The 26,230-nt window shown below is 43.4% G+C and overlaps 1 protein-coding gene across 9 annotated transcripts in view; it reads left to right on the forward strand.

Moving 5' to 3' along the window:
- The first annotated feature begins 23,474 nt into the window (after window positions 1-23,474).
- The window catches only part of DDHD1 (DDHD domain containing 1), a 91,019-nt gene continuing 88,263 nt past the window's right edge, over window positions 23,475-26,230 (forward strand). For all 9 annotated transcript variants that reach the window (XM_019923848.3, XM_019923850.3, XM_019923856.3 and 6 more), the window contains exon 1: window positions 23,475-24,471. In XM_019923848.3, coding sequence (XP_019779407.1) covers window positions 23,619-24,471 — 853 coding nt within the window. In that variant the 5' untranslated portion in view covers window positions 23,475-23,618. The remainder of the gene's footprint in view (window positions 24,472-26,230) is intronic.

Raw genomic sequence — 26,230 nt, forward strand, 5'->3', positions numbered from 1 at the left:
AAGTTTGTACCTTTGACTCCTTTACCCATTTTGCCCCTCCAGAAACCGTCAGTCTGTCCTCTGTACCTATGAGTTTGTTTGTTGTTGTTTTTTCAGATTCTACGTATAAGTAAGATCATATGGAATTTGTCTTTCTTTTTCTGACTTATTCCACTAAAAGTATCTTAGATTTTATTAGCAGCAGGTGGGGGGAAAAAGGTACTTATACCAAATTACTATATGATAAGGAAAAATTTAAATGTGCTCTTAATACACAATGCTATGTTTTTTTAAAATTTTATTTAACTACTCTATGTATATTTCATTTCAAAAGTCAGAGTAGAGCAAAAGAGACTGTACTGTGATAAATAGTTCTGTTTTTTAAACCAAGTGAATGATCTTTCAGTTTCCTTTTAATTCCACATCCTGAGAGACTGCACCAGTGTACCCCAGTCTTTAATTTAAGTGATTTTTTTGAGGCATTTATGATCTTACCTCCTAACTGCTGCTTCTGATTAGGCATACTGGTCCACTCAGAGCTAAGCTTCCCTCTTATACAACATCCAAGAAAAAATACTTTAAAATTATTTATAGAGCTGCGTCAATGGAATTGAGGCTATGGTAACCTTAGCTGAGATATGGAAATCTATGTGATATAATAGAAGACACAATACTAAGTTCTGTCACTAACGAGCTATGAGACTTTGAACGGCTCACTTCAAATCTCTGGGTCTTAGTCTCTTCATCTATAAAATAGAGTGACTGGACTTCATATGTGTTCTGAACTAGAATCTTCTGGAGAGTTTCTTAAAAGTATCCATGCCCAGTCTCCCATGCCTAGCTCCTGTACTCCAGATCACCCCATCCAAGACCAGCAGGTATGTTCTGAAAAAGCTCTCAAGGTCATTCTGGATGGCCTTCTGGATCCTCCCTCCTCCCTTTTCTAAGATTCTCCAAGGCTATGAAATATATCTTTATTTTTTTCTAATTTTATCTCAAAGTGGAGCCAAGTAAGAGAAACACTTAAAGCACTTCAATAAAAACTTGGATATTTATTTTTAAAAGATGCCTTCCTGTCTTATTTGGATTGAAACCTTAGAATTTCAAGCTCCCAGAGGCCATTATACATGTAGGCTACCCCCAGAGCTTTAGAAATGAGACATAATTCTATATTGTTTTAAAACTGTCCAAACTTTATTGGCCTCAACACTTGGCTTATTTTCATACTGGAATGTCCTCTCTTTTTTTTCTTAACTTTGTTAAGAAAAAGAAAGAGTATCCTTTCTAGCTTGGATTTAACCATAATCAAAACAACATTTGTTAAATACCCTTTTGTGTCTGACACAATGCTAGAGGATACATAAAGCAAGTGAAAAAGAAATCATTGCTGTTCTCTGAAAACACATTCCAAAATCCGTAGCATAAATAGCAAACCGTGAAGGTTTATGATTTCATGATTCAGGTATAGAATTTTGTCTTGACCCATCATGGATTCCTTATTTTCCAAAACACTTGAATGTTTATAATCTTTTTTTCCACACAGATCAATAAATAAACTAAAATTTATTAGTTTATTTGATAAATAAACTAAAAAACAGGTCCTAGTTTTTTCTTGCAGGCTCTTCAGTTGTGGTATGTGAACTCTTAGTTGCAGCACGCATGTGGCATCTAGTTCCCTGACAGGGATTGAACGCCGGCCCCTGCATTGGGAGCACAGTCTTATCCACTGTGCCACCAGGGACGTCCCTGGATCCCTTGTCTTCTGTGAGCAACTTGAGTTCAGGAAATGTGGAGGATCATTGTAGCCTCAATGCCTAGCGCACTGCCAGGCACAAAGTAGGTGCTCGATAAATGTTTGAATACATGATGCGTTGCCTCCTTCCTCCGGCCAATTCTCCAAGGCAAAAGTAGGGGAAGCAATTGAAGCAGCAGGTTGCCTTGACTGCTCTGAATCTTCACACAGGGCACGGGAGAGTGATCGGCCACCTTTCCTCAGTCTGAGTTCCTCATTTCTGGGGTTTCCTTCCAAGTGGTGATGCTTTGAAAAAAACAGGTGAGATACTGTGGATACGCAACCACATGATTGATTATTTTCATTGACTTCAAGGATTCTTTTCATTGCTGTCTGATCTCTGGGGCTGCTCAAGCTTGCTTGCTTTTGTAGCAACTGCAGCAGTGACAGCTTTGGAATAGTTCACAGCTGCTAACTGTTGTTCATGCTTACGCAGCTTTGTACACCTGGCATCTCACAGAGCGCCTGTATTTAGGATCAGTAGGGTTTAATAGATGTTTGCTAAATTCAGTTGCAGAGGCTGCTGTGTCTGAAAAATACAGATGCCTTGGTTCCCAATTAAATCAGGTTCTGGTTTAATTGGGCTTGAGTGCCGCCTTGCATCAGAATGTTTAAAAGGTTTTCAGGTGATCAGAAGACCAAGGCTAAGAACTATTGAACAGACTTCTCACACGCTGCCCCTTATTAAGAGGGAGATGAGCTGTTCATCAAAAGCCACAGAGGGGGGACTTCCCTGGTGGTCCAGTGGTTAAGACCCCGAGCTTCCACTGCAGAGGACACGGGTTCAATCTGGTAGGGAACTAAGGTCCTGTATGCTGCGTGGCATGGCAAAAAAAAAAAAAAAAAAAAAAGGTGTTGAAGAGAGATTAGCACCTAATAGGAATTTTCTCTTTGATGGAGTCAGAATTCAAAGCTTAGAAATAGGGGTTGGTACAGAGAGAAATGGTCGCCATTGTCACACCCTTTAAGTACACCTCTCAAGGGCATCATGTTGATCCTAAGATCCCAAATCCTTAGTGTGGCTTGCAGATCTCCTACCAGGACCCCAGCCTGGCTTTCCAACCTCATCTGGTGCTCCCTCCTCCCTCACCTTCCCTGTAGCAGCCTTTCAGCTCTTGACTACCACACCTCTTCTCACTTCAGACCCTCCCAGCTCTTGTACCCTCTTCCTGGAATAGTGCCCTCCCCTCCTCCTGACTCCCAGCCCACCCAACCACTCACCCCTTTGCCTCACTAACTCCTACACAGCGTCAAGGCTCACAATTGAACTCACTTTGTCAGGCAAGAATGTTTTCCTTGACCCTCAGACTAGAGGTTATGTGTTCTCAGCACTGGGCATGACACTCCTCACAGCTGTTATCAATTATTTATTTGGTTAATTGTTCCATATCTGTCTTCTCTCTGCAGAGCTGGGAAGGAATCTATCTGGCTCACCCTTCAATAGGGCTCTGTGACCAAATCATTCTGTAATTTTTGGCATATTATTTAACCTCTCCAAGCTTCAAGTTTCTAATTAGTAAAGTGACAGTGTCAATAGTACCCATCGCATACAATTGCATAGGAATGAAATGAGGTCATTAGTGCAGAGGCTTGTGATCTGGTGCCAGTCACATAGTAAGTGCTAAGAAAAATGCTAAGGATGATTATTTTGTAGAAGTCTTTAGCTTAGATGTGGTTCCACATGACCTCTTAAGGTTCCTTCTAAGTTCCCTCTTACAACTGTATGATATCACGCAGTGTTGGAGTTTCGGAACTAAATAAATAAGAGCTCCTTTCTTCCTTTCCAAAATCTGCAACCAAATAAGAAATAAAACCCGAGACAGAAACATAAATATCTGTTAACTTTATAACAGATAAAGCTGACTGGATAAAGTGAGTTTAGATATGAAGCCAAAGGGGTTTATAAGACCCTCCCCAGAGTGAATTTACCCCAACTCTGAAACAGCAGACCTCAGATGCAGAGATGCCTCAGTGAGTGAACCACAGAGAAGAGCAGAAGAGGTGGGCATCCGAGAGACAGAATGGCTCTGAAAGATAAACCCAAAAGGCACAGAGCCAAGCTAAGCCCCCAGTGGGGCAAGTTATCCCATCTCCCTGGGGGAGGAGTTGGTGGTGGGGAGCAAAAGATAAAAGGAGTCCTGACATGCCTATTCCTCCTGGCAAGGCAATGGATCATCCATCCCTGTGTGGAAATAGGAGGAGTGGGAAATAAGTACTGTCTCCCTCACAATAGAGTTTCAATGTCAGAATGGTGTTTTTCACAAAATAATTTGCACACTTGACTTGGAAAAAAGTCAACTCCAAGTGCACTACAGGTGGTATGTAAAAAGAAGTTTGGTGAATGACTGCTTTTGTCTTTTAAACAAGTTGGTGTCTCTTTGTGTCTACAGGTAGAGCAATATTTGAAGATAGCATCAAAAGTCTAGAGTTGAGGCCCCTCATGGAGCTCAGGCCAAAGCCTACACTGGCCCCCTACTCTCACCACCCACCTCTTGCCCCTTCCTTGAGAGATAACCTGATTTTCAGGCGAGAGCAGATCTGTGACCAGGTTTTCATCTGTTAATATCAAAATTAGAAAAATAAGTTATGTAACCTTTTTTTTTTTTTTAGTAAAATTAAATCTTTGTGAGGGCTTACCAAGACTTATCACATAGTTTTTAAAACCATGGACTCTGCAGAAATGAATCCAAAGTCTCCCCTTACTATGTTACTTTAGACACATTACCTCTTTGTACCTCAATGTTCTCATCTGTAAAATAGGAATAATAATAGTATCCATTTCACAAGGTTGTATGAATAAAATAGTACATTCAAATGGCTTAGAACAGTACCTTGCACGTAATAAGTGTTTAATCATTGTTGTTCACTGTTATTCACTTTGAAAGACCATTCCTTATTCTGAAATGATATCCACCCTTTTATTTTGGTATTCAGATGTCTTTCTTCATGAAATGATAACAATAGTTTATAGTCAATCTCATTTTTAATTTCCTCACTTGACAAATCTGCAAAAGAGTTCATATCCTTATATTAGTCCCTCCAATTCTTGTTTTTAAATTTAACTGATTCATGAAAAAAAAAATCTAGAAATCACTAAACTATAGTACCCTATCTCCCACTTTCCATTTTTGAAGACCTTTAAGGTAAAAGGATAGAGAACTATATTTTTTAATTAAATAACTTAGAATATTACCAACTCTCCTGCCCCTTTATCTACATAATTTATCTTTGTTGCAAATTAACAAAGATCCATTTGGGTATTTACACTAGGGTCTGGAGATAATTTGTGAAATTATCTGTCTGTTAAGCAGGCTTGACTCATGGGCAATTATTTTGCCTATCTGTCTTGCCTTGGTATCGTGCAGTGGTGAATTTATGATAAATACTACTCAGTGGTGATGATATCTGTGGTGACAGTGATTCTGATATTTTCTGCCACTCGACTTGAAGCAGTGGAGGCACTGAATGAACAAACTATTCATACATGACTGACTGAAAGACAGCGGACGACATCGAGTGAACACAAACCTCATTTCTGTCTCCACGCCTGACTTTATGAAATCGCTGTCACCTTGATGGTCACTAGTAGGAGGTAAACCCTTATATTGAAATAAGTTGGTAATTAAATAAGGAGATGAGAACCCATGTAGTACGGAAGTGAGAATTCGTGTCAGCAATAACACCCAGGAGTTCTACACATTCCCTTAAGATAAATTTGAAAAGTCCAGGACACTTTCCCAGGACCCCCTATTTGCTTACACTGCAGCACTGCAGATTAGAATTGTGATTAATGGACTTCCCTGGTGGTGCAGTAGTTAAGAATCTGCCTGTCAATGCAGGGAACCCTGGTTCCAACCCTAGTCCGGGAAGATCCCACATGCCGCAGAGCAACTAGGCCCCTGTGCCGCAGCTACTGAGCCTGCACTCTACAGCACGTGAGCCACAACTACTGAGCCTGCATGCCGCAACTACTGAAGCACGCATGCCTAGAGCCTGTGCTTTGCAACAAGAGAAGCCACCGCTATGCGAAGCCTGCACACCACAACGAAGAGTAGACCCCGCTCACCGCAACTAGAGAAAGCCCACGCACAGCAACGAAGACCCAACACAGAAATAAATAAATAAGTAAATTTTAAAAACAAAACAAAACTGTGATTAACTCTGGCCATAACCACACTTAAGGGGTAATATTTATCATACAAACATATCAGCCTTTCCTTAAAACGAATGTGTGGAAGTATCCACTACTGTGAAACTATCTGGGCTCCTCCAGCTAGCTCTGAACGCCTGGCCCGTCTCCACAAGTAAGCAAAGGAGTGATGCCAAAGCAGCAGGCACGTTCGTTCAGTGTCTCCCTTGTTTGAACTCTTGATCTGCCTTCCCTGACAGCCTCCTTGGAGAGGAACAGAGAGATAAGGGAGATGCGTGGCTTCTGGGAATGTGACAAGTGACAGTTTCTATCAGCATTTATCGTTACTTGGCAAAAATAAGGGAAGTCTAAAAACAGGCTTCTGTGGAACATGCTGGCAATCACAAACCACTCTGAGCTGTGCCTTCGAATCCAGGAATGTATGCATTTCATCTGTCATAACCAGATAACAAGCTTTATGGGCTACTACAATTTGACCTTCCTTCACTGAGATAAAAGCTGTCTTTTATCGACCAACAGATTTATATGCATTATCATTAATCACTCAGATGAGTATTACTATCCCTGTTTTCTGGCTGAAGAAAACCAAAGCTGAAGAAGATTTGCTCATCTCACACAAGAGCACACAGCTGGTAAACTGGAGGGCTCAAAACTTCAACTCAGGCCTGTCTGGCTCCCAAGCTCAGACTCTGTCCGCTGTGCTAATGGACCTCTTGCTGTCTGAGTAAGCCTCTGGGTAATGTAAGACTGCTCTCGGCAAGAACTGACTGTGTTTGTGAAACTTTCTAATTAACCTCTGTCCTGAAATGTTTCTCAGAAAGGACCACACCATCAGAGACTCTTGTTTGTTTGTTTTGTTTTGTTTTTTTGGCCGTGTCGCATGGCATGTGGGATCTTAGTTCCCTGACCAGGGATCGAACCCACGTCCCCTGAAATGGAAGCATGGAGTCCTAACCACTGGACCGCCAAGGAAGTCCTGCCATCAGGGATTCTTCTTTTTTTATTTTTTTAATTTAATTTATTTATTTTGGGCTATGTTGGGTCTTTGTGGCTGCACGTGGGCTTTCTCTAATTGGGCGAGTGGGGGACTACTCTTCGTTGTGGTGCGTGGACTTCTCATTGTGGTGGCTTCTCTTGCTGTGGAGCACGGACTCTAAGCACACAGGCTTCAGTAGTTGTGGCACGTGGGCTCAGTAGTTGTGGCTCGCGGGCTCTAGAGCACAAGCTCAGCAGTTGTGGTGCACAGGCTTAGTTGCTCTGCGGCATGTGGGATCTTCCCGGACCAGGGTTCGAACCTGTGTCCCTTGCATTGGCAGGGGGATTCTTAACCACTGTGGCACCAGGGAAGCCCCATCAGGGTTTCTTAAGTATTTGGCTTGCTTGTTAGCTCCTGTCATTTTGCAAAATCTACAGCTAGGAATAGTGTGTGTATTTAACTCAGTGTATCCATTTCCTCCTTGGTCTGAAGTTGATTCATCTTAATTCTCACCTCACCTCAGCAGAGTCTCCCAAGCAAGGTTCGTCAGCCTTCAGTCAATAATCCCTTTTGCTAATGATTCTTAAGAAGCACTTGGCTCTAGGGACTTCCCTAGTGGCGCAGTTGTTAAGAATCTGCCTGCCAACGCAGGGGACATGGTTTTGAGCCCTGGTCGGGGAAGACGCCGCGACTAGAGAAAGCCCTTGCACAGCAACAAAGACCCCATGTAGCTAAAAATAAATAAATAAAAATTTTTTTTAAAAAAAGAAGAACCTGATTCTAAAGGTGTATTCTGCTGGCTTGTCACCCAGAAAAATGGAAGCAAAAAAAATTATTATTTGTTTTATTTTAGTTAACTAACTATCAGTGATGATAGGACTACAAATAAATTATTGAAAAGAAGTTTTGTAGGATTACAATTAGCATCCCAAGTATAGTATCTTTTTCAATAACTGAAGACAAGTAGGGGAAATTCAATTATAGCTTAAATGTATTTATTTGGGTTCTACTCCCAATCCCGCCCTCCGTCATACTAATAAATTTAATCAAGGTCCTCATGTCTGGACAACAATATACCAAAGGGTGGCCCTAGACCTTGGCACATGCATCCAGATCTGGCCAAGAGTGAAGAGCTGCAGTCAGGAAAGCAGGAGATTGGTGCCAGAGTCCAGAATCATAAGCAGCCAATCAGCTGAGGGTTGACTAAACAGATACAGATGCATTGGGACAAGCTAAGTTTTGTAAGGAGACACTGAACCAGGTGTGGGCAGGTCAGGCCAGACTGTGGGAGCCCGACAATATTCTAGGTGATTCCTTGTGTACTGACCCTGGCCCACTTTGCTGGGCCAAAGTTGAAATGAAAGGATCCAGCTACACTGGAAGATCTTAGAAGTAAGACTCTGTTATGGACTGATTGTTTGTGTCCCCGTAAAATTCATATGTTGAGATCCCAACCCACAATGTGACATATTAGGAGATGAGGCCTTTTGTAGGTGATTAGATCATGAAGATGGAGTCCTCACGAATGGGATTAGTGCCTTTATAAAAGAGGCCCAAGAGAGTTCTCTCACCCCTTCTACCATGTGAGGACACAGCAAGAAGACGGATGTTTACGAACCTGGAAGCAGACCCTCACCAGACACTGAATCCTCCAGGGCCTTGATCTTGGACTTCTTGGACTCCAGAACTGTTAGAAATAAATTTTCATCATTTAAAAGCTACCCAGTCTATGGTTATTTTGTAATGGCATCCCAAAAGACTATGACAGACATTTTTTTACAACTTTTGCAGAGAATATAGGTAATAAGATACATCTGAAAGCCATTATATTAAGAACTTTGCTTGGTACTTATGGAATATGCCAAATACCAGCTCTTGAAAATAAGTTCTGACTGTATTACAAAACACAGGAAACAGAACATTTGCATGGTAGGAACTTTCCAAGAACACTAAAGAGAGTCTACTTCCCTCATCTTTTCGTCATGATCACTAACCAGTCTGGCTCTGTATCTTTAAGCCCACAACAAACGCCAAGCACCACATAAAGCAAACGTCTTTTCTCATTCTGAGTTTTAGACCTCACCTGGGAAGCCCTCAGCCCCCACCGGTACTTCTCAACCCATCCTGATGTTCCAGTGTACCAGCCAGGTTCCATGCCTGCCTGTCTCTGATTGGCTCCTTCTGACAGCAGCCTTGCAATTCTGCCCCATACAGCCTTGCAGATACTCCCTCACATCAGCTCATTCTGCCTCCAGGGCTGCTCTTTTATCTGAGTTTTCCTCCCTTACCTGATTTGCCCCGCCTTTCAGAGAGGGAGGAGAGAGTACCCATTCCTTTCCCCTGAACCATAGAATGGTCACTCCTGTAGTGAAAAAGAGGTAAAAATCTCTCCCCTATGATTATCTTAAATTCCACTTATGGTGATACATTCCTTTGTGTTAAACATTGACCTATCTCTACTACCCTTTTAAAAATTTTAAATACTCCTATGGACAGAGACTTTCAGCATGAATGAAATATCTCATTTTTCCCCTGGAACAGAAGAAATCAGATAGCAGAAGCAACTCAGAAGAGGAAGCACTGAAAGACAGAAAAAGAGAGAAGAAAAGGAAAACAGAAGCACCAGGCAGCATCAACCCTTTGTTAAATCACTGTTACTATGGACAGCATTGGACTTTTGAATACAATATCCTACCTTAGCTACATCTTTAGAATGAAAAAGTCAAAATAGTTTATAGGTTTACTATTGTTGTGCCCCAAATCAAGGATTAAATATAGACTCATTAATATTGATGTAGTGAGATAATATTTTGCGATATTAATCTAGAGTTCTCCCCCTTACTCTCACCCCTCTACCCCTCCCCCACCCCTCCACTCAGTAGTGCCTGGCATTCCTAGGCCCTTCCCTGGGCCCCGCAGTAGGTCCTTCTACATTTGCTGTCTCCAGAGGGACCTAGGAAGCCTGCTAGGTCCTTCACCTTTGCCCACTTGGCCTAGCGTGAGAGAGTAGAAATGGCTGCACAAGGTCTCCCCTTGCCCAGAGTGCCTGAGACAGCTTCGCAGAGTTTTCCATGTACCACTGTGGCCTTCAAGTTGAACAATGCCCAACATACAACTGAGAGAGGACCAGCAGGCCTGAAGATGCCTTGAGATCGGGACAAGGGAGACACAAGAGTGATCCCCTGGCCAACCATCAAAGATCAGAGAGGAAAGCTGACGATCTTGGCAGATGCCAGGATGGCTAAATGATGACAACATAAAACACATGTCCCGGCTCCCCACCTCCAGTCTGGCGCCTGGCAGAGGTGAGCACCCCAGAACTCAGACCCTGAGATGAATTTTGACCACCTGGCAGAATAGAGAAAAAAGAGGGAACGTCCCTTGCATAACTGCATATGTAGCCCGAAATGGGTACACTCTACGTTGGTTCATAGAAGTTGCAATTTAAACAGAGAGAAAAGTGTTTTTAAAAAACAAGGAGGGGCTTCCCTGGTGGCGCAGTGGTTGAGAGTCCGCCTGCCGATGCAGGGGACACGGGTTCGTGCCCCGGTCCGGGAAGATTCCACGTGCTGCGGAGCGGCTGTGCCCGTGAGCCATGGCCGCTGAGCCTGCGCGTCCGGAGCCTGTGCTCCGCGACGGGAGTGGCCACAACAGTGAGAGGCCCGTGTACCGCAAACAAACAAACAAACAAAAAAACAAGGAGATAGGGCACAAGATTAACATGGACAGAAGCAAATCGAGAGACTCTACCTCATGCCGTGGGAGTCACATGGCCCTTGGATGACAAGTATAAGGATCCTCTCCCAGGACCCCAGTGTAGGGGCAGCGCCACCCACACTCACACTCCAGAGGCTTTGCCCAGTGTGAACTGATGCATGAAGTTGGCCAGGATTATATTTCATTTAGCAAGAGTTACAATATGACATTTTTTTCAGACCCTGAATTCTGAAAATTCCTTTGCAAGAGCACTGAAACCTGAATACTGTAAAGGAAAGAAAAGGGTCAGAGTTGGGAGAGGAATATAAAACACTGTAAAACACAAGAATAAGGTAAGAAAAGAATGAAAAAATGAGAGAAGCATAGAGAAGAGAGAGAATACATAAGATCATGTAAGCAGTTACTAAGCCACATCCAATGTTCCCCCAACCCGTGGGACATTCCCACTATTTCAATAGCTTTAGTTCCCTCTGGGTGAACATAACATATCAGTGTAATTGCTTACATCTTGGTAGGTGTTAATAATGGCATGCCTATGCCCCCATTTGGCAAAAGAGCCAAAAATCTTATGTAGTCATAGACACCAAATTTGGGGGTAAGAAAAATAATCATAGAGGATCATAGCTAGAAACAACCTTAGCTCTATTTCCTCCTATTGCATATGAGAAAAGTCAGACCCTGTGAGACTAAAAGGGTTGCCAGAGGTCACATGTCTAGCTGGTGGCAGACCTAAGTCTAGAATCCTGGTTTCCTAATTTCCTGTCCCATGCTTGTTCCACTCCTTCATTCCCATATGCTACTATTCACTCTATATCTTGAAACACAGATGCTTTCCCTGATCTCTGTTAATAGTACCAAATTTTTTCTTTCCATTTCTATGAAGGACCCTGCTAAGGACTTCCAGGATCCACAAGGCCAACTGCACCCACCTACAGAAAGAAAGAGAAAGTTACTAGAGCCCAAATATTATTTTTCCAAACCCAGAGCTCTTCCTGGAAAAGTTCTGAAAAATACTTCCATGCAACAGTTATTAAAACAAAACAAAACAAAACAAAAACAGTTAACTGGGGCTTCCCTGGTGGCGTAGTGGTTAAGAATCCGCCTGCCAACGCAGGGGACACGGGTTCAAGCCCTGGTCCAGGAAGATCCCACATGCCGCGGAGCAACTAAGCCCGCGTGCCACAACTACTGAAGCCCGCGCACCTAGAACCCATGCTCCGCAACAAGAGAAGCCACCGCAGTGAGAAGACCACACACCGCAACCAAGAGTAGCCCCCGCTCGCCGCAACTAGAGAAAGCCCGCGCGCAGCAACGAAGACCCAATGCAGCCATAAATAAATTAAATAAATAAATATTTTTAAAAAAAAAAAAAACAGTTAACTGGTTCTCTAGTCACTTGAGTACAGTTGATGGACCAGATGACAGCAAGGCTCCATTGGGCAAAGGGTAAGCCATCATTGCATCATCGTGTCCTTGGTGAGCTGTGGGGAACATAGTTAAAACATAGGAAGTAAACAGAAGAAATCTAGACAGGAAAATGGGGCTTTGCTTAATGTTATTGCCAATCAAACAGAATTGCTGTTCTGTTATTTCTTTGAAACAAGGAAGCAATATTTATGTTCATTTGGGGAAGGGCATCTTCTAAGAAGGTTGCAGTATTTGTTAAAATATGTATCTGAAAACTCTTTGTTCTTGAAGTGAAGCCAAACTTAAGGAAGCCTAATTAAGGTAGGCTATCTTTGCAATGAAGTAGGACGATTAAAAATGGATGGCATAGCCATTTTAAGGAGGCCTAGAGGGCTTCCCTGGTGGCGCAGTGGTTGGGGGTCTCCCCTGCCGATGCAGGGGACACGGGTTCGTGCCCCGGTCCGGGAAGATCCCACATGCAGAGCAGCTGGGCCCGTAAGCCATGGCCGTTGAGCCTGCGCGTCCGGAGCCTGTGCTCCGCAACGGGAGAGGCCACAACAGTAAGAGGCCCACATACCGCAAAAAAAAAAAAAAAAAAAAGGAGGCCTAGAAAACTGTTCCTCGTGGGTCATGGACACTGAGAAGGAAAAAAAAGAAAAGGACTTTCTGAAAATGGAAATCCCCTAATTCTTGATGCTGATGCCTCCTAATTTTTGTGGAAGGACAAAATTTCTTTAAAAGGACACCTCTGTTCAATTTGAAAAAAATGAGTTCTGGGCTGTTCTTGTGTGATATCCACTTATACAGAGCCTCATGATACATTAGCATCACTTATCAAGCAGCAAGTTCTACTGAGAGACAGTATAATGGATGGAAGAAGTCAGTGCATAATTCAGTCCTTTCTCATGGGTTTTGCCAAAGCTAGATTTCCAACAACATGCCTGTGCAGATCATTTCTAGAACTGTTCCCTCATCTTTACAATTATGATAGGCAATCTCATTTTCTTTAATCCATCTTATACCCCATTGACTAATTAATCTTCCTTTCAAAAAGAGGGAAGGGGCTGAGATGATGTTACTCTTCTACTAAAAAAACAGTCTGTGTGTTCCTAGTATTACAGAATAAATTCTAGCCTCACGAGCATGGTACTGGCTCAAGGGCCTCTGTGATCTAGCAAAAACAAACTTTGCTTGGCACAAAATAGAATGCAAGTATTGTTTCACTTTATATTTGGTTTTGTTAATGTGCCAAATAAACCTTTTATCCAATTCTTTTAACCATTTTTAAGTTGTCTTTCCCTCTTCAGCTAATTTTCTTTTCATAACTTCTGCCCAGTTTTTTGACAGGGGTTTGTTAGTTTTTCCAATCTATGAATAGGATCTCTTTATCTATTAAGATTTATAATCTTATGTCAGTCATCTTTATGACAACTTTTTCAGTTTGTTGATGATACTAACTTATGGGTGAATTTAGAAAGTCAAAACATTTATCACTTAATTGATAGGGGCAGAGTTTTTCTTCCACACAACTCATGTCTAGAATCTCTTTCTGGAAGTTTTTCCTCTTACCCTCTGTCTTTCCTGTTTTCTACCAGATTCATATGGAACTATCCAGTGTTTTCTGGCTTCAACTCTTTCATACACTGACATTGATTGGTCTTAAGAGTTTTAACCCTTTGTGCCTTTACCAATCTGATAAACTATTGTGACTTTATTGGGTTAATGGAAAAAAGCTATCTTTTTCCTTCCGGATGACAGAACTTCCATTGTACCCAGGATGCCCTAGCTGGGCCTGGGCCTTAAGATTTTTCAAACCTGGGTGAGTGGGAGACAATAGAAAATACGTATTGGTCCCTGCTGCCAGCTCCTGGCACAGAGCTCCTGTAACCCTAGGTGATAGGAGTGTCTTTTGTTCTAATGAAGTGACTCTGATTCAGCTCCTGGATGGCTTCTGGATGAGGGTTGGGCTGGTTACCCTAAAGACCAAGCCTTGATTGGAAGCTTAGAATTTTCAGCCCTGCCCCCTCCACACCCCCATTCTCTTGAGAAGGGAGAAGGAATGAAAATGGAATTACTGATTGATCATGTCTGCATGATGACGTCTCCATAAAATCTCAAAAGTATGCGGTTCGGAGAGCTTCCCAGTTGGTGAACACATGAAGGTGCCAGGAGAGTGTGGGCTCAGAGAGGGCATGGAAGCTCTAGGCCCTTTCCCTCATCCCTTGCCCTATGTATCTCTTCATCTGGCTGTTATCTGTAGCCTTTATCATATCCTTTAATAAACTGGTAAAAGTAAGTAAGTGTTTCCCTGAGTTCTGTGAGCCACTCTAGCAAATTAAAACTAGGAGAGATTGTGGAAATCTGCATTTGCAGCCAAGTTAGACAGAAGTGGTGGGTAACCTGGGAACCTACTACTTTCAGTTGACATCTGAAGTGCGGTGGGAGGGGCAGCTTGTGGGACTGAGCCCTGCAGGATCTGACACTATCTCCAGGTAGATAGTGTCAGAATTGAGTTAAATTGTAGGACACCCAGCTGGTGTCATGGAGAATTTCTTGGTGTGGGAAAAACCTCCACACATTTGGTGACCAGAAGTGTCAGAAGTGAAGCATTCTGTTTGAGGTAAAGGAGACACACAGGAGAAAAAGGCAGTAGGGAAGAACTGGGTTTTCCCCTAACAGGAGGAAGGGGAAAAGTTGAGGGTTTTCCTATACAGTGAGTATAAGTGAGAACGTCGTCATATAAGAGTTGTAGTTTCTTTTGTACCCAGAAGCAGAGACTTCTTTCTTTGCCTTTGGCGGAGACTATTCCTTTGTTCTTGGGAGAAGCTATTAAGGTGCTTGACCTTTTTCGTGTATTAACTTGACCACAGATGTTACATGTTCCAATCTGAGCACATACTGTTCTGTGCTAGTTGACCCCAGGCTTTATCTTCATCTTTTATGTTGGGAAGGGGAAAGACAGGAAGAAGAAGGGAACTGAGAGTTGGCCCTAGGGACTGGAAATTGAAGGGAGAGGTTGAAGTGGAAGCTTTGTGACTCTAGGCAGAGTCTCTAAGTTTCAGGTGAAAGGTGTTTCTCAGAGCCCAGAAGAGGGCTGATCTCTTCTCCTCCCAGCTCAGCCTGGCACTACTCTGGCACCTGGATGGTGGAGGCTCGGGGAGAGTCTGAAGACAGCAACTTGGCAAAGCTACTGCCAATATCAGGAGAGGATGGCGCCATTAGTAAGGTGACAGTGAGGTTCCTTCAAGATACTTGGAGGCCAGTAAGAACACGTGGGTAGACACAGTGCTACCAGAGCAGTAGAAATGGAATGTGGTGGGCGAGGATGATTATTGTAGTGGACAGAACAGATTGTGAGAAGATGTAAGCCATCCTTTTGGGGACAACCAGAAAATATTTGGGAAATGTTTGACTAGCAATCCAGTCAGTAGGAGCTTAAGTAATAATTTGTGCATTAAAAACTTAATATGACCTCATTTATACTTAGTGAAAAGCCTGGCCATACCAGTTATGCACACTTTAAGGGTACATATACAAGAACAATACACCTACCTTTATTATATAACTCAAGAAAGTGCCTCAAATTATGGGTGTATATCAGACCAGGTAGGAAGGAAGGACTCACCATGGCAGGCTGTTGAAGAAATATCAATATTCTGAAGCAGGTTGAGCTTTGCAATGTCCTTCCCATAAAAACTGAGCAAAAACTTACACAGGATAAGCCCCTGGTGGGACCATATGAGAAAGATGATAATATCAGTACAGTACTTTTTCAATTATACAAGTAACATACAAATGTATGCTTATATAAAGTTCAATGAATATAGAACTTAAGGTCAACTTTATTTTCTTTCCGGAAGTAACTATGTGGGTAATTTGCAGCTTATCCTTTCAAACTTTTACCAATTATTGACACAGATGTAGGTGAATATATACAAACATGTGTCTATATACACATATAGAGTGTGGGTTTGTGTTTTTAATGTAAAAATGCAATCAAACCACAGATAATTCTTCTGTAACTTGTTGTTTTCACTTAGTAATACAACTTGGAGACCTTTCTGTGCCAATACATTCTTTTTAATTGCTCTTTGCCTAATGTTCCATAGCTTCACAGATGTACAATAGATTATTTAACCATTCTGCTATTTTTATTCCAATGCCAAGATACTTCCTACTCTGGGTTACTTTTTTGTTTTGTTTGTTCTTATTGTGTTGTTTTCAAAACAGAGATAATACAGTTTGAATTGTATTTTCTAGTACTATGTCTCTGTAAGTGTTTAGGAAAGATACTCTCTCCCATTGCCCAACCCGCAAAACGTTCTGTAGAAAACCCATGACTTCTCTGAGAAATTTCGGAAAAGAATATCCATAGTAAAGTACTACAATAATATATTTATCATCTAAAATTCTAAAGATGAAAATAAGTAATTCCCTTTGCTAAATAATGTTTATTTCCTTGTTTGTATGTAAAGAAAGATATCAATAACTGTTTCATTTTATCAAGACCATGGATCATATAACTAATATACTGGAAAGCTCAGAGCCAAACTGTGGTCCATCTCTACTTCACAAATACATGAGAATTTATCCTGTATGTTTTATTTGCTGACTTCTTATTTTTCTAAACTCACTTTTCCCCTTTATCCAATTTTTTTCACTTATATTCATTGCTTTGAATGCACTTCTAGAGATCACCTTAAATTCTTTTTGAGTAGGTGAGAAGATGAACAGATAATTGGATGGGCGGAGAATGGAAATGGCCGAATGAGTCAAAAGCCACTTTTTCTGGAGCAACCTCTGCAAATATCATTTTTGTTTTGTAATGAATAACTGCCCTTACTGTAGTAAACATTTTGCGAAATCTTCTTTGTACCATATGCTTTTCAGTATTTGGAATGTTGAAACTCCTGCGTCTGTATTTATGATTTTACACTTACTTTTTTTTTTTTTTTTTTTTTTGCGGTACGTGGGTCTCTCACTGTTGTGGCCTTTCCCGTTGCGGAGCACAGGCTCCGGACGCGCAGGCTCAGCAGCCATGGCTCACGGGCCCTGCCGCTCCGCGGCATGTGGGATCTTCCCGGACCAGGGCATGAACCCGTGTCCCCTGCATCGACAGGCCGACTCTCAACCACTGCACTACCAGGGAAGCCCTACACCTACCATTTTAATTTACATATACAAGAGTTCTCCAAGTAAAAATTAATCCAATCATTGTTTATATATATGTTCAACAAAGTTGTTTAAACACTTGTGTGTGCATATTCTAAAATTCTTGTCCACCTGGAACATTAAAATGTGACCCTTTTTGGAGATAGAGTCTTTGCAGATGTAATTACTTAAGATGAGGTCATACTGGATTAGAGTGGGACCTAACTCCAAGGGCTAGTGTCCTTATAAGGAGAGGACACACAGCGACACAAATACACAAGGAAGAAGTGTGTCTTTGTGATGACAGAGGGAGAGATTGGAGTGATGCAGCTATAAAACAAGGATTGCCAGCAACCATCAGAAGCTAGGAGAGAGGCATGGAACAGTTTCTCCCTCAGAGTCTCCAGAAGGAACCTACCCTGACTTTGGACTTCTAGCATTCAAAACTATGAGAGAATCAGTTTTTATTGTGTTAAGCCACTCGGTTTGTGGAAACTCGTTATGGCAGCCCTAGGGAACTGATACACTGTCCCTCTATGCCTTTATTAAAATTATCTCAAGAGCACCTGTGGATTATAGTTTCTAACCTGGAAGTACAGTTATATGAGTGATCAAGGTTTATCCTTTCTAACTTGAGAAGCATGGTAATATGAATACTTAGATGAGGGACTATTTGTATGCTCTCACTGATGACTAAGTATTAGTTTGAATCAAACTAATCAAACATAAGGAGTGAAGAAATAATGAGTGTAAAGGCAAGTCCGTTGTTACTCGTTTCTTGTATTCAAAATGCAAGTTGTTAAATCTTGAAGAAGATTGTATTCCTGAAGAACTTTGCTTTCCTACCATCCCATTTTAATTCATCAATGACCTTACCCTAACAGCTGTTTAGTGTGGGTCAAAAAGCCGGTCGGAAAGTTGTGAAAGAGGTTTTATCTGTGGGCTTGTGAGTCTAGAATTATATATTATTCAAACTGAAACCTTATATTTGAAATGCTGACTTTATGGTGTAAGGATAAACACTCTTAAGCAGCAGTTGCAAAAACAGTGAATCGATTCTGCCACTCAGTCCTTGAGTGCAAATTACCCAGAGTTGCTCTAATGGAAATCCCTACTGAAACATGACTTCTTTCTTCTCTCCTTTTTCTCTTGTTATATGAAAACCAGAATAAACTATACACATACATGATGCTGCTTTTAAGTCTTTCTCAGCCTAATATTATGCTTATCAATTACTTTGTGTTGAAGGCCCATATGAGTTATATACTATATAACTGCTGTATTTCCAGTTTATATACTAAATTTTCAGTTTAGCCCCAGGGTGAGATAGGAAAGAACCCTGAAGCACAAACGTCATCAAATGCATCTATAATGCATGCATAATGCAGACCTCACAGCAGCCTATGGTTATGGTCCAATTCACTTTTCTATAATGAAAGTTCAGGGAAATAGCTAAATCTGCTCTTTCTGATACAAACAAGCTGAGGATTTTGCGGCTGCCTCCATTGAGCATCAATATTGTATTGATTTACATTTTCTTTCATTTGAATATAAACCTTCAATACCATTGACCTTTATTTCCAGAAGGAATATAAAAAAAAATTTTATGATGTTTTGATAAGTAAAGTTTTGTGGGCAGACTTCTTGCAAATCTTTAAGTAGATGCACTTAATAATTCTACCTCTTAAGTGTGACTTCAGTTAAACATAAAAACAACAAACCATCAGCAAAATAGCACTAGACAATAAATATTTGTTGAAAGAATAAACAAAAGGATGAACGACTTTATTCATTATGTATTCCTACGTTATTTCTGCTTGCCTAGCTACCTTTTGATTGTAACTTGGCTTCCCCTTTTGATTTGCCTTTAGGGAAAGAATGACTCCTGTGGTCATTCTGGCGTTACAGTTATCAATATTTTCCTCACAGGAACTAAAAAGTTGGCATTCTGGGTTTATTTAAAGATACCTCTAGATAGTTGAATGCTTCACTGCAGGACCTAGGATAATGCCTGAAACTCTGTAGACATCTTATACAGGTTCAATGAATGTTTCCTGCTTCAGGCTAGGTTATCATTCCATTTAGTCTGTGACCAAAGACACTCTCTGCTATGGTCTGAATGTTTGTGTCTCTCCAAAATTCATATGTTGAAATCCTAATCCCCAAGGTGATGGCATTAGGTGGGTAGATCTTCATCTGTGAAGATCTTTGGAGGGTGATTATGTCATGAAGGCCCTTATAAAGAAGCCTCACAGAGCTCCTCAGCCCCTTCCAATAAGTGAAGACCCAATGAAAAGACAACATCTATGAACCAGGAAGCTCTCACCAGACACGGTATCTGCCAGCACCATGACCTTGAACTTACTAGCCTCCTGAACTATAAGAAAGAAATGTTGTTTATAAGCCACCCAGTTTGTTATATTTTGTTATAGCAGCCTGAGACTAAGACACTCACATTTTAAGAAACTAAATAAATAGTAATTCTAAAATAAAAAATTTAAATGTAGCAGATGGCTTATCAAATAGGATATACAGCAGACGGAGGGTATTGTTATATGACTTTCTTCACTCTAAATATTCTGCCATATACTTTGGACAAAGCCATTTCAGGTGCAGGTGTGGGTTATTGGCTCATAATAAATTACATGGCATAAGGCTAACCCTAATATTTTTACACAGGTGAAAATGGATTAAAATGGACAACAGGGACAACCTTTAAGAGAGAAGAAAAGGGGGCTTCCCTGGTGGCGCAGTGGTTGAGAGTCCGCCTGCCGATGCAGGGGACACGGGTTTGTGCCGGGTCCGGGAGGATCCCACATGCCGCGGAGCGGCTGGGCCCGTGAGCCACGGCCGCTGAGACTGCGCGTCCGGAGCCTGTGCTCCGCAACGGGAGAGGCCACAACAGTGAGAGGCCCACGTACCGCAAAAAAAAAAAAAAAAAAGAGAGAGAGAAGAAAAGGGAAGGGTAGCACAAAATTGCACCATGTAACTTTTGAGAGGCGGCAAGGGGAAGATGGCTGCTATTGCTAGATAGCCCCTGCCATGTGCCAAATAGTAAATGGAGCACGGCAAGATGTGCCGATGAGATGCTTCAGTCTCTTATACTACAAACCAGCTGGCTTTGCCTCTTTTTCTCTCCCAACCAATGAGAACTTTCCAGGCTTGGCTCCACATCCACCTGGTTATTGCAGCAGCATGGGTCCACAAATGCCAAAAGTCTGAATCGATCATACTTATTTGGCTTATGTGAAGAAGGCTTGGTCTTGGGTAATTATTTAAAAAAAAATAGAATGCTTTGCATACAACCATGGAAGTTCAGATACTGCTGTGTGAATCGCATACACGAATAATGTAGAGTGGTGAGGACCCACCTGACACCTGTTCCAACAGGTTGGGACTGGAATAGAGGAACCCTTCCCCCTCTTGTCAGGATCATGTGATCTGAAAAGATGCTCTAGAATGCAAAGGTAGGATAGTGGTAGCAGGAAGAATCAGATAAAAGATGACTTCTTAAAGCAGAAGATGTTGAATAGAGCAGCTTTGTGGCTTTTGCCTTGATATGGCTAAGGAATAACAATGAAATAAACACATACGGTTATGTGAAATTAGGTATTATACTTTCAAATATCTTTTATTCACTGTCAGCCTGAGGTTGGCTACATGGCTCTGTCCTTCTGGTCCCAGCTCATTTCCAAGAGACAGAGGCAATCTCAACTAACTCCCACAAATACTGACTGATATCTGCCCTCACCGAGGTCTAAATCAAGATAGTGAGGTCAGGAGAGAACCTGAGGTTCCCTGCTCCTGCCAAATGGATAGTGATTTTGTTCATCATCTCTGAGGATCAACATTTTCTTCAAGAAAGATCATGCTACCTAAAAAATTGTGGCCTTAGGCAATGGTCCCCAAGAGGATAATCTTCTCAGCATAACCTAATAAGCACAACATTTAAACAACAGGAACATTCATTCAGTACAGGGAAGGGAATAATTTTTTTCTTTTTTTTTTTTTTTTACAGAGGAAAATACTCTGACCAGGTAGCTGTACATGTAGTCCATCAAGAAACCTAAAGGGATAGAGATATTTTAAAAGTTGTGATATCCCGTATATTAAATAACCTTTATAATACTTTGCACACTGTACTATAATGTATCTGTTTACTTGTATGTATCCCCCACTAGGCAATAATGTCCTTGAAGAAGGAACTGAGTCTCTCCCATTCTCTTTTGTATTGGAACCTAGCACAGAGATACCTGGCACATAGGTGACCATCAAAACACTGTAGAATGAATGCTGTTATGGGTAGCAAATAGATCAAAGCTCAGAGCTAATTTCAGATTCTGAAAGTTGTCCACAGAAAGACTGGAGAAGAAATTGACATGCAGGTACTCAGAAAGCAATATAAACAGAAACAAGGGCTCTGATCTTATGTGCTTTGAGTCAGGGCTGCAGTGTCCAGTTGGGCTGGTTGTTCACTGTGTAAGATTATCCAGCCAAGGGCACAAATTGGAGCAGAAATCCAGCCTACGCTCTACTTACCAAGCCATGACTGCCAACAGTGTTTTGTATCTGCCCATGGGAAGCAATGCCTTTTTTCAAACACATACAAGCTAGAGATTGTCCTTTTTTTGTTGTTTTGTTTTTTATTTTTGGCTGCGTTGGGTCTTCGTTGCTGCACGTGGGCTTACTCTAGTTGCGCCAAACGGGGACAACTCTTCGTTGCTGTGCGCAGGCTTCTCACTGCTGTGGCTTCTCTTTGTTGCGGAGCACCGGCTCTAGGCACATGGACTTCAGTAGTTGCAGCACACAGGCTCAGTAGTTGTGGCTCGGGGGTCCTAGAGTGAGAGGGCTTCAGTAGTTGTGGCATGTGGGCTTAGTTACTCTGCGGCATGTGGGATCTTCCCACACCAGGGATCAAACCCGTGTCCCCTGCATTGACAGGCAGATTCTTAACCACTGCACCACCAGGGAAGTCCCAGACTGTCCTGTTTTAAATAATGGCGATCTCTGACAGGTTAGATCCCAGCAGCAAGAAAAAAATGCTCTATCAATCTGATTCCATCACAAATGGAGGAAAAAGAAACTGAATATTGTCTGATCTTGAATTGAGAATACTGACATTGGAGATTGTTTTTCTCTGGATTTTTAACATAGGGTGATTGGCTTATAAAACTTTTTTTGTAATATAAAAGAACCGCATAGGGGAGCCTCAGCATTCAACCTGATCCCAGGAAATAAGCTACAGAATCAGAGATGCATGGAGAACAGGTTCCAGTTCTGCAGGGGGCCAGGGTTCTATCCTTGGTTGGGGAACTAGATCCTGCATGCCGCAACTAAAAAGGTCCCATGTGCTGCAACTAAGACCTGGCGCAGCCAAATAAATAAATAAATATTAATTTTTTACAAAAAGGTTACAGAATTCCATTGCTATGAGACTTTAAGAGAGCATCTAGTCCAATAATCATTTAATTTTACAGATGAGGAAACCAAACAGATGGAGATTAAGTGACCAGCCTGTGGTTAGTTATCAAAACTAAGTCTAGAACCTGGTTTTCTGGTTTTCAATCCAGTAATCTATCACAACTGGCTGTGCTTGACACCATTATAATCAACATTGACGGTGCATCCACTGTGTGGGAGAGATTGAGACATATAGACTTGGTCTCCAACAGGGGCATTACAATGAGGTTGAGAAAACAGGAAATAAGTATTGCAAGACTAGCAGTAATATGAGATGGCATATGAAGGGAGATTTAGACTTGGGTTTGAGTGGGAGTGGTGGCACAACGTAAGCAATCAGTTGGCAAGTGGTGGAGTGCCCTCGCGTAGGCCGACAATTCTGGAGGGACCAGAACCAGGTGATTGATAAGGTCCAGCTGGGGCTGCAGGCAGGCCTAAGGTCACAAATCCAGTGTCAGGAGAATCCAATTTCCCAGGGCCCTCTCGACGGGTAGCTTAAGCCTTTGGGCTCGAGACCCGCATTGCAAGGATGAGTCGGCTAAAGCTTCTCCACACCTGGACTCTGACCCTCAGAAGGGCGGGGTCCGAAGCAGCAGCACGGCAGGGAGAAGGGAGAGGAGGTGAAGGGAATTAAGGAATCATGAGCTGACCCCTCTCCCGCGGCGGGAAGGGCAAGAGGCGCGGATCCCGCACTGCTTGGGCTGAGTAGGGACTTCCGGGACTGCACACGCTGCCGGCGGGGCGGGGCTCCGGGCCAAGCGCCACCTACGTCGAGCTGCGTGACAATGGGGCGGGCGGCGGAACACGACTGCGGCGGCCGGGGGCCTCGGTGGGGGCGGAGCCGCCGCCGCTGCCGCCGCAGCCCCGGTCAGGATTTGAAAGATTAAAAACTCCTGGTGGAGAGGGCGGCGGCGTTGAATGTGTGGCGGAAGCGCTGTGGGCCACGGCTCGGCGCCGGGCCGGGCAGCCGGCTGCATCTCCACAGCATGAATTACCCGGGCCACGGGCCTCCCCGAAACCCCGAGCATAACGGCCGGGGCGGCGGCGGCGGTGCCACTGCTTGGGAGCTGGGCGCGGATGCGCAGCCGGCGTTCGGCGGCAGCGTCTGCTGCTTCGACCACCTGCCCGCCGGGGACCCGGGCGACGACGAGGTGCCCCTGGCCCTGCTGCGCGGGGAGCCCGGACTGCATTTGGCGTCGGGAGCGGAGGACCACAACCACCACCTGACGCTGGACCCCTGCCTCAGTGACGAGAACTATGACTTCAGCTCGGCCGAGTCGGGCTCCTCGCTGCGCTACTACAGCGAGGGCGAGAGTGGTGGCGGCGGCAGCTCCTCGTCGTTGCACCCGCCGCAGCAGTCGCCGCTGGTCCCGACGAACTCGGGGGGCGGCGGGACGGCCGGAGGGGGGCCCGGGGAGAGGAAGCGTACCCGGCTTGGCGGCGCGGCCGCCCGGCACCGCTACGAGGTCGTGACGGAGCTGGGCCCGGAGGAGGTGCGCTGGTTCTACAAGGAGGACAAGAAGACCTGGAAGCCCTTCATCGGCTACGACTCGTTCCGCATCGAGCTCGCCTTCCGAACCCTGCCGCAGGCCACCGGGGCCCGGGCCCGGGCGCAGGACCCGGACGGCGACCATGTGGGCGGCCCGGCCTCCCCCGCGGGGCCGGCGTCCAGCTCCGCGGAGGACGACGCCGAGGACCGCGTCTGCGGCTTCTGTCCGCGCATTGCCGGGCACGGGCGCGAGATGGAGGAGCTGGTGAACATCGAGCGGGTGTGTGTGCGGGGCGGCCTCTACGAGGTGGATGTGACCCAAGGAGAATGCTACCCGGTGTATTGGAACCGTGAGTAGCCGGCCGGGGGAGGGAGCGGGACGGGCTGCCTCTACGGGGGCCGACACGCACCCGGGTGGCTTTGGAACTTGACCGCGGGGAGAGCGAGGCGCGTGAGGCCTGGCGTTTGGTTCGAGTAGGGTGGAGACCGTGCAGGCAGCACCGGCAGGTGAAGGGTAAAGCGAGCAGATGGCAAAACCCCAGCCGCCTGGGGGATACTGCCGGGGTAGCGCCCCCTGGGTCAGCCGGGTGCTGCTGCCATCCCCTGGAGGTGATCCAGGAACGGATGGCCAGCGCCAAAGCTTTAATTTCGTGATCCTACCTGAGCTTCGTCCACCCCGGGATCTGATTCGGTCTCATTTACCCTGAACTGCCTACGATTTAAATACCAGTCTGCCCTCTGGGTTGGGAACGTTTGAGAGAATCTGAATCAGTTATGGACTTGGGAAAAGAATCTGAATCAGTTATGGACTTGGGAAAAGAAAATTAATCCCTGGCGGGAAGGGAAGGGAGATAGGTTGTTCCCAGTGGTGCGTTTGGGAGAGGTGGAAAGCACTGGTCGAAGCATTTGTGGCAGGTGGAGTCCGCTCACTCTCTCTATGTGGAATACTCGTTTTTCTCTCTCAGGTCCTTGTTTACATCTTTTCATTTTTGCCTCTTAACCTTGAAAAGGTACAAGGTTTATGCCTTGGTTTTCTCCTCTGTAAAATAGGGATTACTGTATCTACTTCGTAGGGTTGTTGTGGAGATTAAATGAGGCAATATACCTAAGGGCCTTGGAACTGTGCTTGGTACGCACGTGTGATGTAGGTGTTAACAGTAAGTCCTTATTCATTACACAACAACACAGTTAGGTTTGTAATTAGGTTAAGGAGGAAGGCCGTCAGAAATATCCACCATTGCATGTAGCAAATGCTTTATATATATACATGTATATAATATTCTATAATAGCAGAAGCTATTGGCCCCCAGTAATTTGTGATACATAGCTATAATTTTTATGGTCCCAGTGGCCTAGCTCAGATGTCTTCCGTACATCTTACAACATTCTGCCTTGTATTAATTATATGTATTGATGACTTAGCTTCCTTTCTGTATGTTTAGCATCTTCTGGGCAAAGTCCATCACCTTTGTCTTCATATTCTCATAGGGCCTAGTGCAGAAAATATTTTTTAAAATAGGTATTGAATTGCATAAGCGATTCTATAATGTTAAAACATTCACGTTAAGCATGAGTCAGTAAGATAGCAATTACAAGATGTATCAAATCACCAAACAAAATAAGCATAGCAGGAAATTCAGTTTCTTACTACACTTTAAGATGACATTGAAGGCATTTGTTACCACTTTCACAAGGCCAGATTCATATGGGACTTGTCACATCATTCACTCCTTTTGATTATAAGCTCACTAAGGACAGGATATGCTTGTATTCACTCACTCATTCATCTTTTTCCTTTTTACCAGTATTTGTACATCACACAGTACTCTTGTGAAGGCAATAGGAAAGGTGAAAAAAAAAAGGACAATCCTTACCCTTGAGGAGCTTCCCACTAAGTCTTTTCTTCAGATGACCTAGACATCATGATAGATTTTTTTTTTCCTTTGAAGATAGAAGCACAAGGACTTAATTGGAGTCATAAAGTTGGATAAAATGCAGGGCATCCTTGGAGAGGCCTGGAAACCAAGAGGTGAATCTTACCTTTAGATCAACTGAAGTATATTCACCTAGAATACTGTGTGTTCTTTTGGTTTATGATAAGATTGTTAA

The sequence above is a fragment of the Tursiops truncatus genome, chromosome 2 (assembly GCF_011762595.2).
Source record: "Tursiops truncatus isolate mTurTru1 chromosome 2, mTurTru1.mat.Y, whole genome shotgun sequence".
NCBI classification, from domain to species: Eukaryota; Metazoa; Chordata; class Mammalia; order Artiodactyla; family Delphinidae; genus Tursiops; species Tursiops truncatus.